Source organism: Lissotriton vulgaris, chromosome 6, assembly GCF_964263255.1.
Source record: "Lissotriton vulgaris chromosome 6, aLisVul1.2, whole genome shotgun sequence".
Classification (NCBI taxonomy): Eukaryota; Metazoa; Chordata; class Amphibia; order Caudata; family Salamandridae; genus Lissotriton; species Lissotriton vulgaris.
Genome location: NC_141694.1, coordinates 183,884,487 through 183,902,350, shown reverse-complemented (window position 1 = coordinate 183,902,350; position 17,864 = coordinate 183,884,487). Strand labels below are relative to the sequence as shown.

At 45.9% G+C, this 17,864-nt stretch overlaps 1 protein-coding gene across 1 annotated transcript in view; it reads right to left on the bottom strand.

The window, feature by feature from the left end:
- MMUT (methylmalonyl-CoA mutase) overlaps nucleotides 1–17,864 on the bottom strand; it is a 267,755-nt gene that overhangs the window by 205,452 nt on the left and 44,439 nt on the right. Inside the window, exon 4 of the mRNA XM_086926220.1 lies at nucleotides 4,823–4,980. Coding sequence (XP_086782346.1) covers nucleotides 4,823–4,980 — 158 coding nt within the window. The remainder of the gene's footprint in view (nucleotides 1–4,822; nucleotides 4,981–17,864) is intronic.

Below are 17,864 nucleotides of genomic sequence, written 5' to 3'. Positions count from 1 at the left end.
GCAGTCTGCATGTGTGGACTCAGAACTCCAGTAAATCTCCAAGGGTCAGTTAGCTGGACCCATGTTGGAAGCCACAGGGACATAACACGCTTCTTTGGCATCAACAAACCTGCACACATCTTGATGCAGCGCAACACAGATGCCATCGACTCTGGCCTAGCACGTCGCAGCTTGTCTTCGAAGGGGACGCATCTAAGCCTTAGCAAGCACCGGTGGCTTCTACGATGCCGACACAGACCTTCACAACACAGGCCCAGCGCTGTGCCTCTCATCCTTTGCGCCAACGCATCGCAATGCAAGTCTCCACAAGCCCCATCAGGCTTCCTCAACAACGATGCTGGACCTTGTATTATAGCTCTTCATTTGCAGTCATAGACTTTTCTGCTGCGCAATGCATCTCGATGGCCCCTCCATGCTGGGGTGTGCTTATTCACTCAAGGCGCATCTCAATGCCGAAGCCCACAAGGTACTTCTCAGTAGACTAAACTAAGTCGTGGCTCATGCTCTATCATGGCGGCCTGAATCTGTGACCTGGACCCGATCTACTGCATCCAAATAGCTGCAGACAGTGCTTCTTGGCGCTTGATTTTCACCAAGCCTTTAAAATCCATATCTCCAGTTCTACTAATTAGATTTTTCCTATTTTGCACATGATTTTTTACATTTTACTCTATTTTTCCAAATTTGTGTGGGATTTTTCTTCTGTTGTGTTTTTACTTTATTACTACTTGACGTGCTGCATAAATATATGACACAGTGTTTCTGAGTTAAGCCTGACTGCTTTTGAGCCAAGCTTTCAGAGGGTTAAGCATAGGTTAATTTGGGGTTGGTTTGTGTTTCACCCTGACAAGAACTGTTGTTGCTGCTTGAGTAGGGGTTTGCCCCTCAACCAGTAACCCAGTTTTCTACACAGGGAGATTCTGAATGTGGGTAAGGTGATTAGGTGAATAGCATATAAGAGTGGAAGGAGGGGTGAGTTTAGGAGATATCTTTTTGAATGCCATAGCACACTTAGTCTCATTGCTTTTATTGAGTTTTAGGAGAGATGCAAATGCAGCTTATATCTAGGACATAGCGATATATAATTCATTTGTTTTCTGCACCTCTACAAAAAAATAACATAAATTAAGTAATATTCTATGTCCATCCAGACCAGTGGTTCTTAACCTTCTGACTTCTGTGGACCCCCACTGACTGATTCCTGGAATCTGGGGACCCCCACCGAGTCAATGGTGGAAGCCAGGGATCCCTGGCTTAAGCAGTTTCTATGATATGAACCTCAAAGCAATACAAAACAATACAAACACAAGCATACACCAAACAAATGCTCAAATATTGATTATGTTGCCTAATTCACATTCAAATATAGACAAAGTTTTCACATTTTCAATGATTCTTCTTTATATATCTACCTAAATCATTACAATCTATTAATTTTAATATTATTTGATTTTGTAATACAGCCACGGACCCCCTAAGTAAGCTTCCTAGACCCAAAGGGGTTCCAGGACCACCGGTGAAGAACCACTGTCTTGACGATAGCCATGGGGGATGTCCGGGGAAGCAGGGTTAGGAGGGAGTGCCTTCAGACAACTTCTTATTAACAATCACATATCCTATGTTTTTTCATAATCAACAACCCCAAGCACTGGTGAAAACTTACTTCATCAGGCACGGTGACAGGTGCAGCATATAAAGGCATGAATAGCACGCAATCTCTACTGCAGATTTTCAAGGTCTCTGTTAATGTACTGGAATTAGTAAACGGCATGTGAGTGAGTGCTTTTTCCAAGGTGTCTGAGTCTTTTGGAACATAGTTACCTTGTACTTCTGCTAGAGCAGAGTGCTCCGGATGCTATTCATCTCTAGAACATGTTTGTTACAGGATTGCACACATGGCTCCATCACAGGACCTGCGTTTCTAATGAACCATCCTTATATGTCTCTATTCGCTTTATATTTAACCTCAAATGCACTGCTTTTGTATTCACATATTGCCAGCAAATTCGAAGACCCACCATATTATCTGAACTGCCCATCAGTACTTCTTGTGTCAACTCCTTCATCAGGAACCATCCATTAAAATGCGAGGCAGTACATTTAAATCCATTATCCGAATATTTTTCAATAACTAGGTCACTGAATTTTAAATATACGACATAAGGCTCAGAAGCAGGAGGAGACATTGGATGGATCCGAATAGTCCCTGGAGTTTGTCTAGGTAGGCCGAGGATTTTGAACCGAGAAGGGAATTTTCTCCTTTATACAGAGTTTAAGTTACATGGACCTCATTGATGGTAGCGCGCTTGTAAGATATAACATGTAAGTGGATCATGCTTTAAATCAGATTACGTCTAGCTAGTGGAAACATTGCACGCATTTAGCATTCTGGAATTGGACTCATCAGTGGTTAGAGACTCATTCAGATTGGAGACTTCATCTGCACTTCCTGTGAGCAGGCTAGAAAACATGAAGGGGCAGAGCCTGCAGGGGTGGACAGCAGGAGGGAATTTAGTTAGAAAATATAGGCTTCTGCTATCCGTTCTCTCTTGATAATTAGTCTTGGGTTTTTCTGACGAAGAGAGGGTTTGGTTGAGAAGTATACAGGAAGAAAGCTTGTCCATGAAGTATGTATGCAATTTACTATAATCATGGTTGATTGCCTGAAGACGTGGATAAGACAGTGGCTCAGTGCGATTTGAAATACTTAAGGACGTCTGTCAGACTTCAGAAAGATTGCTAAAAGAATGAGAGCAGTCCATGCTTAGGTTAAGATGAATTTGTAATTTAACATGACAATGAACTTGAAATTCGGACTGACTCTTTAGAGGAGCCTCATCAGTCTGTTGTGGGATGTGGTCTGCTGGCAGTAATTAAGAGACACTGAGGCAAAAACCTGCAGTCGCTGTCTGAATCCTCTGAAGCCTCCACAATAATTTCCTGGAAAGCCCATTAATTTAAAGTTAAAATACTTTAATCTCTGTCTCTGCACATTTGTCAATATATTTGTGTGAATTATGTAACAATGTGGTGCAGAGAATCCAAAACCATGAGAAATCAAGTACACGACAAAAGACTGTCAACTTACAGAACTAGCCATTTAAAGAATCTCTTTAAATCGCAGGCCTGGTCCAAAACTGATTAAATTCTGTAAAAGTATCCAACCCCACCTATGCATGCTCCTCCTCCCGTGCTAACGGGTTTCTTTAGTTCCGAAGCTCCAATCCACAATCTTGTTATGCTTCTAAAGTTCTCTTTAGCTGCAAACACTTACTGTTCTCGTTTCAGATTGTGAACATTCCTGCATGTTTCTGTGGCCTCACATACTGGCTACATATCCTGGTCCTAGCCCTAGCTTCAGAGCTCCACTGCCCTTTGGGCTAGATTCTTATTCTATAAATAACTTGCAAACAAATCAAATGACTGTTTATGATTTTTACTAGTATTCTATTGTTAGTTTGTGATCTCATTTTATCAAGAACATCTTTATCTGCCAGTGAATAAAGAGACTGTATTTCTGTGAACACCAGTAAAACTTCTGCCTTTTTCATGTAAATTCCACCCCTTGATAATTTATAGCCATTCAATGGCAGTTGCTAAGGTATGTTACCATTGTATTTGGTTACGTTCAGAGGTGAGTCATGCTGGAAAGTGGCTGGCAAGGTTGGATAAACTGGTGTACTGTGTAGTGATGGATTCGTTTTTGAAGTATGTTGGCAAGCTCAGTCGCTGACCCAATTGTGGAAGCGCATACAGAACGCCTCCGCACGATTCATCCTGGACATCCACCGCCACAACCACATCTCCGACCATCTGAGAGACCTGCACTGGCTCCCCGTCAGCAAGAGGATCACGTTCAGACTCCTCACCCACGCACGCACACAAGGCTCTCCACGACCTGGGCCCCAAGTACCTCAACAACCGCCTCACCTTCCACACGCCCACCCGCCAGCTGCGATCGTCCAGCCTCGCCCTCGCCACCGTACCACGTATTCGCTGAGCCACCGCCGGAGGAAGATCCTTCTCCTACCTGGCAGCCAAGACATGGAACTCCCTCCCCATCCACCTACGGCTGACCCAGGACCACCTCTCCTTCAGGAAGCAACTCAAGACCTGGCTTTTCGAGCAGTAGCGGACCCCTCCCCCCCAGCGCCTTGAGACCTTCCGGGTGAGTAGTGCGCTATATAAATTTGATTGATTGATTGCGCTGAAGACCTGGTTCTTCGACTGAACCGAAACGCCCAGATGATCAGAAGACCCCCCCCACCCCATCAGCACCTTGGGACCCTAACGGGTGAGTAGCCACGCTTTACAAACCCCGATTGATGATTGGCTAGATCTGATTTTGAATCTATTTGGAGCAAGATTCAATTTGATTTGTGGCCGGGCACTGCAGTGAGTTTCGTTCTGCTGGGCTGCCGGGTGGCAGTACACTTTGAAGTCAGCTTTGCCCATTATGTGGTTCTGATGTAGTGCAATGTGGGTGTGTTAGATGTAATTTAATGTTTTCTGATCTCTTATGAAAGAGATGCCCTCAAAAGAATAGAAGAAGTGGTCAAATCAACGGAGGGGAGAGCACAGAGCTTTTCTACAAAGGGCCAGACTTCCTTTCACTAAGCTTTTGCAATTACTACAATTTCAGTGTTACCAGATACAAGCCCAATGTCAATGGGCCAGGCTGCAATTTTAAACAGTGGGCGCTGACCTTTATGTGATTTCTTTTAGTTTCTATTTTCAACGCAGTCCTGCTAAGCAGAGCGCTAGAAAGCTCTCATGTGCATACGGGATACCTTAGAGTTAAAAATATCTTCCTGCTACTTGCCTGGGTGCAAACTCGTCAATGGTGAGGCCGGCCTCTAGTCCAGTCCTGCAGTACTCCAAGCCATCTGCTACAGTGTAGGCAAGCTCCAAGACGGCATCAGCCCCAGCCTCTTGCATGTGATACCCACTAATTGAAATCGAGTTAAACTTTGGCATATACTGTAGGGAAAAAAGGGCAGAGTGTATATGTCATAATTGGCAAAAGCATTACATTGAAAATAAGTTATCTATCGCATGCTAATATTGAAGTATGTTTTCATGAATTACTACCAATAAACATGAAAACATGCAAGCAGCATACTACCCGAAATCAAAGTAAAACTCTTGAGCGTTAGACATTTCAATAACGAGCATTTGCAATGCAATAGGTCTCGCATTAGGAAAGTTTGAGCTATTGGTCTTGTAAATGACAATTGTTTTATTTATGTGTTAGTTTTGAAAATAGCTAAATTAATAGCTTTGCCATTTACAATGCCAACAGTTATAACTTTTGCAAATGTGACACCTATAACCAGGGGTTGCGCTGAGTGATGCTGTGGTGGTGCTGAGTGGTGCTGTGGTGGTGCTGAGTGGTGCTGTGGTGGTGCCGAGTGGTGCTGTTGTGGTGCTGAGTGATAATGGGGTGGTGCTGAGTGATAATGTGGTGGCGCTGAGTGATGCTGGCATGGTGCTGAGTGATGCTGTGGTGGTGCTGAGTGGTGCCGAGTGGTGCCGAGTGGTGCCGAGTGGTGCCGAGTGGTGCCGAGTGGTGCCGAGTGGTGCCGAGTGGTGCCGAGTGGTGCCGAGTGGTGCCGAGTGGTGCCGAGTGGTGCCGAGTGGTGCCGAGTGGTGCCGAGTGGTGCTGTGGTGATGCTGTGGTGGTGCTGTGGTGGTGCTGAGTGATGCTGTGGTGGTGCTGAGTGATGCTGTGGTGGCGCTGAGTGATGCTGTGGTGGCGCTGAGTGATGCTGGGGTGGCGCTGATTGATGCTGGGGTGGCGCTGAGTGATGCTGGGGTGGCGCTGAGTGATGCTGGGGTGGCGCGGAGTGATGCTGGGGTGGCGCTGAGTGATGCTGGGGTGGCGCTGAGTGATGCTGGGGTGGCGCTGAGTGATGCTGGGGTGGTGCTGAGTGATGCTGGGGTGGTGCTGAGTGATGCAGGGGTGGCGCTGAGTGATGCTGGGGTGGCGCTGAGTGATGCTGGGGTGGCGCTGAGTGATGCTGGGGTGGCGCTTAGTGATGCTGGGGTGGCGCCTAGTGGTACTGTGGTGGTGCGGAGTGATAATGTGGTGGTGCTGAGTGATAATGTGGTGGTGCTGAGTGATAATGTGGTGGTGCTGAGTGATGCTGGGGTAGGGCTGAGTGATGATGTGGTGATGCAGGGAGTAGAAAGGCACAAAAAACGAGTCTAACAGAGGGCAGAAGGGCAGAAAAACAAGGGAAAAACGAGTCTAACAGAGGGCAGAAGGGCAGAAAAATAAGGGAAAAACGAGTCTAACAGGGGGCAGAAAGGCACAAAAACCGAGTCTAACAGAGGGCACAAAGGCACAAAAACCGAGTCTAATAGAGGGCAGAAAGGCACAACAAGCAAGACACTTTTCTATAGCATTAGAAAGCATCTATGTAGCTTCTTAGTGGGCATGGTGTAAAACGCATGATCACATTTATTGAAACCTGACACCTTGGTTATTTCTTTTCTACCAAATTTCACCCCTTGCATTTTTAGAAGCAACTTTTGGGAAACCGGGATTTCCTGCAAGGGGCACCATTTGTTTAGGTTGTCTGGCAGGCAGTAGCATTCCTCCCATTGCCATTGGTGCATCCCGAGCCCCCTCCCCCACCCCAACAGACACATGCACATTCAGTCCCGCCACTGGTTTAAATATGTGGGATCGTGTATAAAGGAAGGAGTGGAGGAAAGAATGTCTTTGACCCCCAAGGTGCGCCTTCCACAGTTTTCCCATGCAGAGAAACATGGCCTTGTTCTTTACGGTACATCGCTTTGGACCCTAAACCCACGCCTCATTGCGTGCCTCAACCCATTTGCTGCAGAGCGCACACCCACAACCCTGAGGACAGGCTCAAAACGTGATAAACACTATGAAGGGCTCTCATTGTTCACCCCCCCAGAAGCATGTTTGCTGTACGCAATTAACGTTATTTCCTTCTACATTCAAGCACGAAAGCAGTTTACAGTGCCTCTGAAATTACAAGTTGTATTTCTATTCTGACAATTACGAGGAAAAAGGTGTTCCATTTTAACAGACACATTACAGTTTTGAGGCAGTAATAGAGTTCTGACCCCAGCTTCATTTGTTGGCTCTTGCCTCTCAAGTAAAAGCAGCTTGCTAACCAAATAAATCAGAAATATTGTTACAGAAATTATGTTGTTACTGACACCCAGTCAGGTAGTTTAAATAATATGTGATTATTCAGTTTGTATAAAAATAACATTACCTGTTTTTAACTGGTGCCACTCCCTGTCCATGACTGTAGCTTTTAAATCAAGCTAGTTTGCATGAATCTGAATAAACTCTTTCATCAGTTGTCATCGTTCACCTGAAAATAGGAGGCAGCAACGGGCGGGGACGGGATGGCATGGGTAATTGACAATGGCGCCAAAATAGTTAAAATAACAGGCAGTGACCGGCGGAGCGGCTCAGGCAAATTCTGAAAAGAAGGATTTACAGGTGTGTTTTCAAGCCGGGTTAGACTCAGTCAGTTTTGGCTTTTATTGCAATGTGAGAAGAAATGTGAAGCACTTGTCCACATGAAGAGGTGCTGTGCTGCTACACAGCCGGAGTCAAACAATAAAAAATAAAAAAATCATAAGAGACTTCCAATGTAGCGCCTTGATCAGAACCCAGATGCAGCACATTGTGGCTTGGATGTAGCTGACTCGTGTTTGTTGGCAGAGTGCAGCAATGGGCTCCTCTATTAAAATACCCTGCTTGTTTATCTGACCAGATGTCATGAAGGTGACTGTCGGCCAGTTCTGTTTCTTCAGTCAGCTGCACTATAGGCGGGGGAGAGCTCTTTGAAATGTGAAGCTCTCGGCGAGGGGGGAGGAGAAGTGAGCGGATCCAGACGTGTGAACAAGCAATAAATGGCTTTCATGTGGGAGGCTGTCGGATAGAAGCGCGTTCACGAGACCACATGCACTTCTGGAAATCCGCATTTTTGTAAGAGCTTAGTTTAGCTCTTATTTTAGCCCCAATAGTCTCGTCCTATTCATTCCTTGCGGAATTGAATAGGACGAGACCTAAAAAAGATTAAAACATATTTTTCAGGCACATGAAAGCAACACAGGCTTTAGTAAAATCTAAACAGATAAAACTTCAGTGTTGTGTTTTACTCTAAGGGGCGTAGCTTCAGGGGGTGGGGGAGGAAGGGGTTGGGGTGTTACAGCCTGCCACGCCACCCTGCCCCCGCATCCCCAATAAATCTATTTTCTGATAAATAGTTGGGTGCCAGGGCTTTCAGTCAGTTATGGCAAGGTGTCTATGGGATTTCACTCGGAATGTTTACATACACACAGAAAATAAAGCGCAAACGTCCTAAAAAACGTTCGTTATTCTACAAAATATGTTTTCTCTCACTTAATATTCCTACCAATCCACAGCCCTCTCCCTTTCCACTCCCCTTGGGCCCCTCTCATGCACCCTGCTTTTGAATAATGTATTTTAACATTATATGCCAGCGTTCTTGTTTGAAACTCTGAATCTCACATCCCCCCAGTCTTACTGACCAAGCTATACGCCTCTGTTTATAGTCCACCTTATTTCCATCAACTGCCCACGGAGATCAATTATATGTTTCCCTAGTTTGCCTTGTTTACTGCATAAATTCTCTTTAGTTTCAAGATCATCTCTGTACTGGTGAATCCCTGATCATCTAATTTCCTTTCCATTCTCTTTACATATTTATGCCTCTTGTCCAGCTCAATTTTCTGCTATTAACCCTTCCACAATTAGACCCGGGTTTATGTCCTCTTCTCTATCAAATAATCCTTCCTCAATCTATTTTGTCATTGTTACCAGTTCCATTCTTTTCTGCTATCTTTCTCTTTACTCACCAATAGACGAGCTCAAACGTTTAACCTTTGTCAAATAAATCTAATTTATTTATGCTGAATATAGAAACATTAATTTAACCCATTTCTGTCTTTATTATTGCTACACTCTCTTGGATTTCATAATTTACTTCAATTTTTCGTAACGTTCATAATCCCACTGCTCAACTTATTCCTTCCCCAGGCCCAATGGATCCCTCTCACCAAAGTAATACTCTTCAAATATTTGTATGTTATCTTTATATACCCCCTCGCTCTCACTGTCACTTTATGAACCTTAAGGCGCCAGCAACATTCACACCTCTTAGTGCTGTGTGGGAGCATGGGCGTTTCGTTTTTTTACAACAACAGTAGGCAACTAAGTCCTGCGGATCCCCTGGGAATGTGTCACGGACCCCTGGGGGTCGGCAGACCACAGTTTGGGAAACGCTGTCAGATCATCCTAACATTAATAGTGTGCTGCCCTTCCGCATCATTTGTTCGTCCTGCCCTCTCACCAGATCACCAGAACTATTTTTCTATTGATGTTTGTGAATACATTTCTTTCCCAATTTCTCCCCAAAAACGTACCTTTTCTTATGCAAAACTTTCCTTGGACATGTCTTCACTCATTTTTGCTTACTCTCTGGTTGCATCGTATTTAAATTTGTTCTAGTGCTGCACAGAGTTCTTTCCTATGTAAGGTACATCAGACCCATGTGCTATAAAACTATGTCAAAAATGATCACTTAAATGTTGGTGAATTGATCGATTCCAAATCACCAGCAACATAGCACCATCTAGAAAACCAGTGGCAGAGCCTGGGGTCCCTTTCATGGCAGCCGAGCCATTGCTGATGACCAAGAGAACATACTGCACTTTCAACACTTGTGTGGCCACCTGGTGAGGACTTTCACCAAGTAATCATGGTTAAGGAGTGGTGTCTATATATAGGGTTATATAGGGTTGCTATAGAAATGTATGAAGTCACTGACAAACCAAAATGCTTGTGGGTATCCAGGGCCAGCTTTTGGCATGGGTGAGCAGTGTGCAGGCCTAGGGCCCCTAGAGTTAGAGAAGTGTACACGTCCCACAGTTTCTGAGTTGTCTTGAATAATTATTTAATTCCAGGCTGCTGTTCAGTCCATTACCTCCAGATTGTAGGATGTATACTTTCGCTACTCTCCAATTACCATTCTCCTACTCCCCCCTCCATTCTTCCTCTCCCTACCCTCCCATGGACTCTCACCTCCAGTGAATAGGAGGTTAAGGTGAGGGGGTCAAGCAGGGAGCTCTCAATATCCTTAAACAGGTGGGTATAGAGAGGATGAGTAACATGTTCATAGAAGGGAGGATCCTCACAGCTGAATATCTACAATACATACAAAACACCACACCATTATTCACATTACATATCAAAGGCTCAAAATGGCTATGAGGGAACTGTACCTCACAAGAGGAACCACCCAAATCAAATACACTGCAAGTGATGCTAGCAGCCCCCACGCTGTGTGAATTAGTTATCAGACTGTACACGATGGCACTAGAAGACAAAAAGAGTACCACTAACCAAGCTAAGCTCAAGAGCGATGGAATGCACAGTTTAACCCACAGCGTACACAGGAGAAATGGTGGATGAGTTGTTGTAATCAGACAGAGATGTGAATGTCCAATTGTAACTTGCATATAATACATTTTACACATACACAGCAAATGTACTACACACTTGCAAATTACACAGATATGGAATCATAGAAAGTAATGCATGCCGAAAATGTGGGAGCGAGGGTGCGGACTGTGAGAAGTTGGCCTGATATATAATGCTCACTAATTCTTAGTGATCACTTTGTATCATGCCAAGCAACCCTTATGATGATGGTTGTAATTCAACCTTGTAGACCAGTTATCCTAGTGGTAACGTGGACAAAGCAGTCTTAGGCTAAACTCTGAAAGGCATGTGAAGCCAGCTGTTATACCATACACAACCCCCCTGAATACCAAATGAAAGGGACACCACACAGATATATATTGAAAATATATATTGATTTATTAACTATTAAAATCCCCTGGACTCTTTATGAGCACAGAAGCACAAGCGTTAAATCACAAGACAGTTTAAAATACACAAAGTTGCACAATATGGATGAGCCCTAGGGGCCACCCAAACCATATACTAAGAAAGTGGTATAAGAGATACCAGGAGGAAAGTGAAGAGGCCTAGGGCCTTGGGAATCGCTGGAGCTATTCGAGACTGGCAATGACTAAGTCGGGAAAGGCCCACGGGACTCGGGTGCAGTGTTCAAAGTGCACGCACTTTTCAATACAAAGTCTATGGTGCGTAAAAAGCACAAAGTTAGAAAGTTAGGAACCTTCCGAGTGACCTACGGAGCTGAAACTTAAAACACAGGCCCTTGGGATGTGTACCAGTGCAGGAGCACCGGCGGAGCTGAGTTACCTCACCCACAGGAAGCGGGTGCACAGGGTCGAAGTCGTGTCGGGTTTCGTCACGCTGGTCGATGGTGCTTGGAGCTGAAGATGCTGCAGGCGGCTCGATGAGAAGAGTTCCGGTGGATCCAAGGGTGGATCTGAAGATGTGAAGACCTAAAAGCAGAGGGGACAGTGTTCAAAGTCACTAGCCAGTGACTACCGTGGAACCAGATTGGAACCAGGCGATGTCGGGTGCAAACAGGCGTTGTCGGGTAGCTTCTTTCTGCAGCCACGTGGATACCCGGGGTCGAGGACGTCCAGGACTCGGTCACAAGCTGTCCCACGTAGGCTTCTCGCTGTTGGCGGTGTCGGCGACCTGATCGGAGCAAACAGGCCTTGGCAAATGCAAGCCACGCAGAAGTTGAAAGATGCTGTTCACTCGGACCAGCAAGGTCAGAGCGGGTGCTCCTTTTTACAGGAGCTTGGGTAGGTCTGGAGCAACCAGACCTGCTGTGTAAATCTTCGGTTTCGTCGCCAAGATGGCCGCTGACCACGTGGCTAGTGGCCGGGATGGCGCGTCGAGTGGCACAATGCAAAAGGGCCCCACGCAGATCGTGGAGATGCTGGAGGGCTGCTCTTCGGTGCAAGGGCTGCTCGGTGGTGGGGGTTCTCAATCCCCAAAGCACAACGTCGAGGATGCCTCAGAAGCTGCACAGTCCGCTTTTCGAGTGCCTTTCAAGAGGTCCGGTCCCACGTCACTCGGTGCCTCCACGGGTCCCTTCTTCGCAGGGACTGTGGATCGGGCTCTGAGAGGTCTGGGAGTCTGGTTCTTGTCGGGCTCTGGGCTCGGTCTCCGGCGGGAGGCGGCGGCAAAGCAGACGTCGAGTTGCTGGTTGGTACCTGTGTTCACAGGGTGGCCACTCCTAGGCCACAAGGGAGATTCTCTTCAGTCTTCTGTGCAGCAGAATGTCGAAGTCCAGTCTTCTTCTTCGTGTAAAGTTGATTCAGGATGATCTGCTGTGCAATGGCACTGCTCCCTCTCTTATTCCCATCTGAGGGGTGGATCTCCTGCTAGGTCCCTCCCCTATGGGTGGGACCAGGAAGGGGGGTGGTTACACCCCCTCTCCTTTGTCCAGCTCCTCGCCAGGACTGGGGCTGGAAAGCCCCAGAACCGGTTTGGGCTGGCTTATGCACAGGGACACCTTGTGTGCCCCAGGCATGTCTCAATCTATTCAGCCCTGTCCTACCCAATACACAAAACCCTGTCTGGGGTGGTGCTCGCACCTCCCCAGGCAGGAAACCCTTTGTCCAGGCCCTCCTCGCTGGAAGGACTCCCAGCAGCAGGAGGTCAGACATGTGTCTGTGGTGGCAGCATCCATTTTGTGATGCTGAGGCTCTGTTTAACTTTAACCGGGGTTAAGGCTACACACATGTCGTGTCCCTCTAGAAGGGTGGAATGCTATCCCCGTCGCCAAAACTGGCGAGGGGATAGTATTCCAATTCGTATGACACCTTACTCGACATGTTTTGATAAAGCCAAACCAAAGATAGCATTTAACCGCGAGGATTATAATGCACTTAAGAGTATATGGTATGGCAATATCCCGGAACAGCTTAGGGAGTGGTTCCCGACAGCTGCAGACAGGCTCAGCTCATGCTAGAGCACCATCTCACATATTTCCAAGCACTCTGCCTCCAGGATTGATGAGGCCTTCCATAGGAGTGGCTGATAGGAACATATGTGTCCAGTTTAGGGTTAGGCACAGACATACTGTACCTAAGTAAGAGGTGGTTACACCGACTTACCCCAGCTGAGTGATCAGCCAGTTGTGTCAAATATGGAGGCCAGGCCAGGGGTGGCACAATACATGCTGCAGCCCCTGGTAGGCCTTGGCTACACCTATGCCCTGGGTACCTATGGTACACTGTTACAGGGGCCTATAAGGTGAACCAATTCCAATTGTGTTATGCACCTAAGGTACATGGAGTCCATTTTAAGGAGATAGCAATCAGCCTGGGGTCCTGAATAGCAGGAACCCAGGCCAACTAAGTCAAAAACCAGCTAAACACCAGGCAAAAAGTTTGGGGGTAACCATAGTCAGATATCCACCTTCCTACACGGACTTCATGCATTTAGCGAGAGTGTGTGCTCGGATAAGAAATTTCTGCGTGGAAGTGGTCAGTAGTGTAAACAATATGATAGAGACTACGATACAATGCAGCCTGCATGCCTACCTGTTGGGTCTACTTCCGAACCTGAAAGGAAGAATACATAAATCCACAGCCTTAGCATTATTTATGGCCAAGAGGAGAGTGGCAACATACTGGGGGGACCAGACAGCCCCCAAGCTGGCACAATGGATTAAGGACTAGTTAGGAAAAAATAATAAAGTGGAGTGCAGTGGTGCTAATCTGTCAACCTGACTGACGCGGTTCACCCTGCAGACACTGAGGAGGAGTAAGTGGTTAGGCTCTATTCGGGAGGCCACAGGGTACCAAACCAGGTATTTAATGTCATGTGCAAGTGGTATCCTGGGGTCCGTCCTATTATAACTGAACAAACTGGGCCAAAATCTCCCTTTCCACTCTTGACTCACCAGATAGCAAGTGCTAGCAGTAAAATGTTTCTCAAGGGGGTAATGTGTGGAGGGCGGCATGGGGGGGGGGGCAACACCTCAGGCCCCAAAAGTCAACCAACAGACCCAGGTCTCTCCTATAGTGCCCAACCCTAGCCAACATGGTTGGTCCTGGCCTGACCGGTACTTGGGTAAACTCATACACCTTGGTTTACCCCCTAAACTCTCCAAAACCGCTACAAAAACTTTCAAGCACCTCACCCTGAAAAATCACCCCAAGACACTGATCTCTGACCTGCGTTTCATTGCGGACAATGGCACAGTCATCAACAACCTCGTTTTCTACTCCTGAAGAACCCCCTCTTGGCGCAATACCTTTGCGCACCTCCTCAATGTACGCACAACCAGGAACATTCCTTACGGAACTAATCTCACAATAGCGCTCTCCGCAACCCTGCGAGCTGACCTCACCATCTACAAAAGCGGCATTGTATTGATGCAAGCCTCAACTAAAAACCTTAATAAATTTCCGGACCTTTTTACCCTCCTCAGAAACCATGTGCATGACACTGGCAGGCTGACCAACAAACTGCCTTGACGATCTTCCGACCTGCCTTCCTAACATGACTAACCTCTCACAAACCACCTCTCTAAGGGTTTCCAACACAGTTCCTCCTAACCCTTCCAGTTCGTTTACCAGCTCTGCTAACACTACCGCCTGAGACCCTTGGCCCACTCCCCACTATCTCCCCATACGGTCTCTAACACAGCTCATCCTAACCCCCTCAGCTCATCTAGCGGCCTTGTTAATGCAATCAACCCGAGATCTTTGGTCTCCTCCCGTCTAGCTCCCTACTCGGACTCTGAGACCGGTACGCCTCCAATGACCTATGATGCAGGTCAAGCTAGCCCTGCTAGCCCACAAACAACCCCCTATTGCTCCCAACACAGTCCTTCCTAACCCTCCTAGCACCTCTACCGAGGCCCCCCCTTATATTGATATCGATACTCCGCACACCAGAGCCACCAAAATAATTCAGAGCATCCATTCTCCATCCTGGATCTAACGAACCTCTATCACCTCGCCAAACTCTCCTTCGCTAGCCTCAAGCCCCTGCTGAACTCAACTTCCCTCCTATCACAGAGCTCCCCAAACACCCTCTACCTACATCCTTGAGGCACCTACGCCCTCGTAAGTACCCTTGCCACCTATCGGAGGAGGAAACTCTAGCTCTCGCCCTCTCCTACAACCCTTCCCTCGCCTCACCAAATCTGCTAGAACTCACTGAAAAGAAAATCCTCACCATTCTCCAGGACCACAATACAGCCCCAGTTACCCCTTCTCTATCAGACTTGAGTGCAGAACATCCCATCTGCACGGTCGCTATCAACCCCTGCAGATCAGCTACCCTCTGTAACAGAAGTGTGATCAGAAGCAAGTTAGCGCCCATACACCTGTCCGCCCCGACTCCCAACACCGCCTCTAACCCCTCCCTGACTGGTCTCTTAATTAACTGCTGATCGGCAGTAAAGCATGCCACCGATGTTGCTGCTCTCATCCTGAACAATAATTTCGACTTAGCAATTCTAACAGAATCATGGCTAAATGATTCCTCATCCCCATGTCTGGACCTCTTAGTCCCTTCCAACTATAACATTGCTAGGCTGGACAGACAACATAGCAAGAAAGGAGGTGGCATAGCCTGCATCTATCGCTGTAACCTTTTTGTCACAGAACTTCTGGAGGATACCACTGACTCCTGCGAATACCTCACCCTCTCAATTTGCAGTAACTCCACCGCCAAGGCATGAACGACTCCTTCACTAACCACCTCATGGAAATTCTCACAGCGAAGAGTTCCTCCAACGCTAAAGACATTTTCCTCAGCGATTTCAACCTGCACTGGAATGATCCCAAGGATCCTCACTCATGTCAAAGCCATTAAAGACCGCCTGACCGATCAAGCCCTGACCCAATCTTGTTCACTCCCAACTCACTCGAAAGGGGCCACTCTTGACTGGATCATCTCTAAGGAAGCAACAGTCAAGCTTATCTCTATAGACCCCTGTGACTGATCTGACCACCACCCCATTGCCTTCCGACTACCTGGCACCCACAAGACAAGGGCACCACAGCCGGTGCTCCTTAAATGCTGTGTCAGAGACACTAAGAACCTGGACCACAAGGAACTCGAGGCTCGGAGCAAATCTGACCTCCCTCCCCTCGCATATCACAACGGTCAGGGACCTCAACGGGATCACTGAAATAATATCGAGTACAAAAATATAGACATACAAAAATATCGAGGAAAAAAATCGACTACAAAAATATCGAATTCCTACCTACAAACAGGTAAGTACACAAATATCGAAACTAAAATATTGTTTAAAAATAATATAGTCAAAATATCGAATTTTTGTAAATGTCTTAAAAGTAATTTAAAATAAATGAAATATTAAAAATAATTAACTAAAAAATACTTCAAAATACTTAACCTTAAAATTATAAAATAATTAATTTAAGCTAAAAAAACATACCATTTTATTTTAAAAACATACATATATATATATACATACACATATATATATACACACATATATATATACACACATATATATATATATACACATATATATATATATATATACACATATACACATATATATATATATTCACATGATATTAATAAAAAACATACAATATTTTTACCATAGGATAGCGGGAGGGTAAAATTTACTATTTTACTATTACCACTCCAGTGAGTGCAACAGTAGGGAAAGCGTTGGATAGCGTAGTGGTAAAAATTACTATTCCCACTCCAGTGAGTGCAACAGTAGGGAAAGCGTTGGATAGCGTAGGGGTAAAAATTACTATTCCCACTCCAGTCAGTGCAACAATAGGAAAAGCATTGGATAGCGTAGGGGTAAAAATTACTATTCCCACTCCAGTGAGTGCAACATTAGGGAAAGCGTTGGATAGCGTAGGGGTAAAAATTACTATTCCCACTCCAGTGAGTGCAACAGTAGGGAAAGCGTTGGATAGCGTAGAGGTAAAATTTACTATTCCCACTCCAGAGAGTGCAACAGTAGGGGAAGCGTTGGATAGCATAGGGGTAAAAATTACTATTGCCTCTCCAGAGAGTGTAACAGTAGGGAAAGCATTGGATAGCGTAGGAGTAAAAATTACTATTCCCACTCCATTGAGTGCAACAGTAGGGAAAGCGTTGGATAGCGGGAGGGTAAAAATTACTATTCCCACTCCAGAGAGTGCAACTGTAGGGAAAGCATTGGATAGCGTAAGGTTAAAAATTACTATTCCTACTCTAGTGAGCTTAACAGAAGTTCTCATAGTCAAACTCGCAGCAATGTCAGGGACTACTGGATGGTATGATGTTCACATTTAAAATTAACATCTTTTTAGACAATGACTTTTAGCACATTTGGCTTCTATGCTTGAATTTGATAGTGTACTTCGAAAGAGTTTTTGCTTACAGATACATTTCTTCGTAGGGACATTATCATATCATTGTACATTTTGTCAAAAGACCAAGTACACTGCCCAAACTGCCCATGCATATTGTCTGCTAGGCGACCGCTCTGAATTGATAGAAACAACAATGCCAGCAGGATCTGAACTCAGGCACAGTGTTAATGGGTTCAGTTTTCATGATATAAACTGCCCTCAGCCGTTGTTCGAAAGAGGAGCATTTCTATGGATTGTCACGGTCGCCCCGTGCCTGATATGCAGCCCAGTTGAATCTCATCACTGTCTTAAGAGGGACAGCGGCCTGTTCTACACCAGACTGGTTTCCAGATGAGTTACGCTCACAGGCAAATGGGGAGTTAGGCCAATCCCAGGTATCTGGCAGAACCGCATTCACCCTATGCTTTCTATGTTAGGGAGAACTAGGTAGGAGCATAAATATTTGCATTCATATAATCACAACACCAATTATAATGGTTCAATTATTCATCTCTTTCACCACTCTTCTAATGCTGGTTACAATGCTC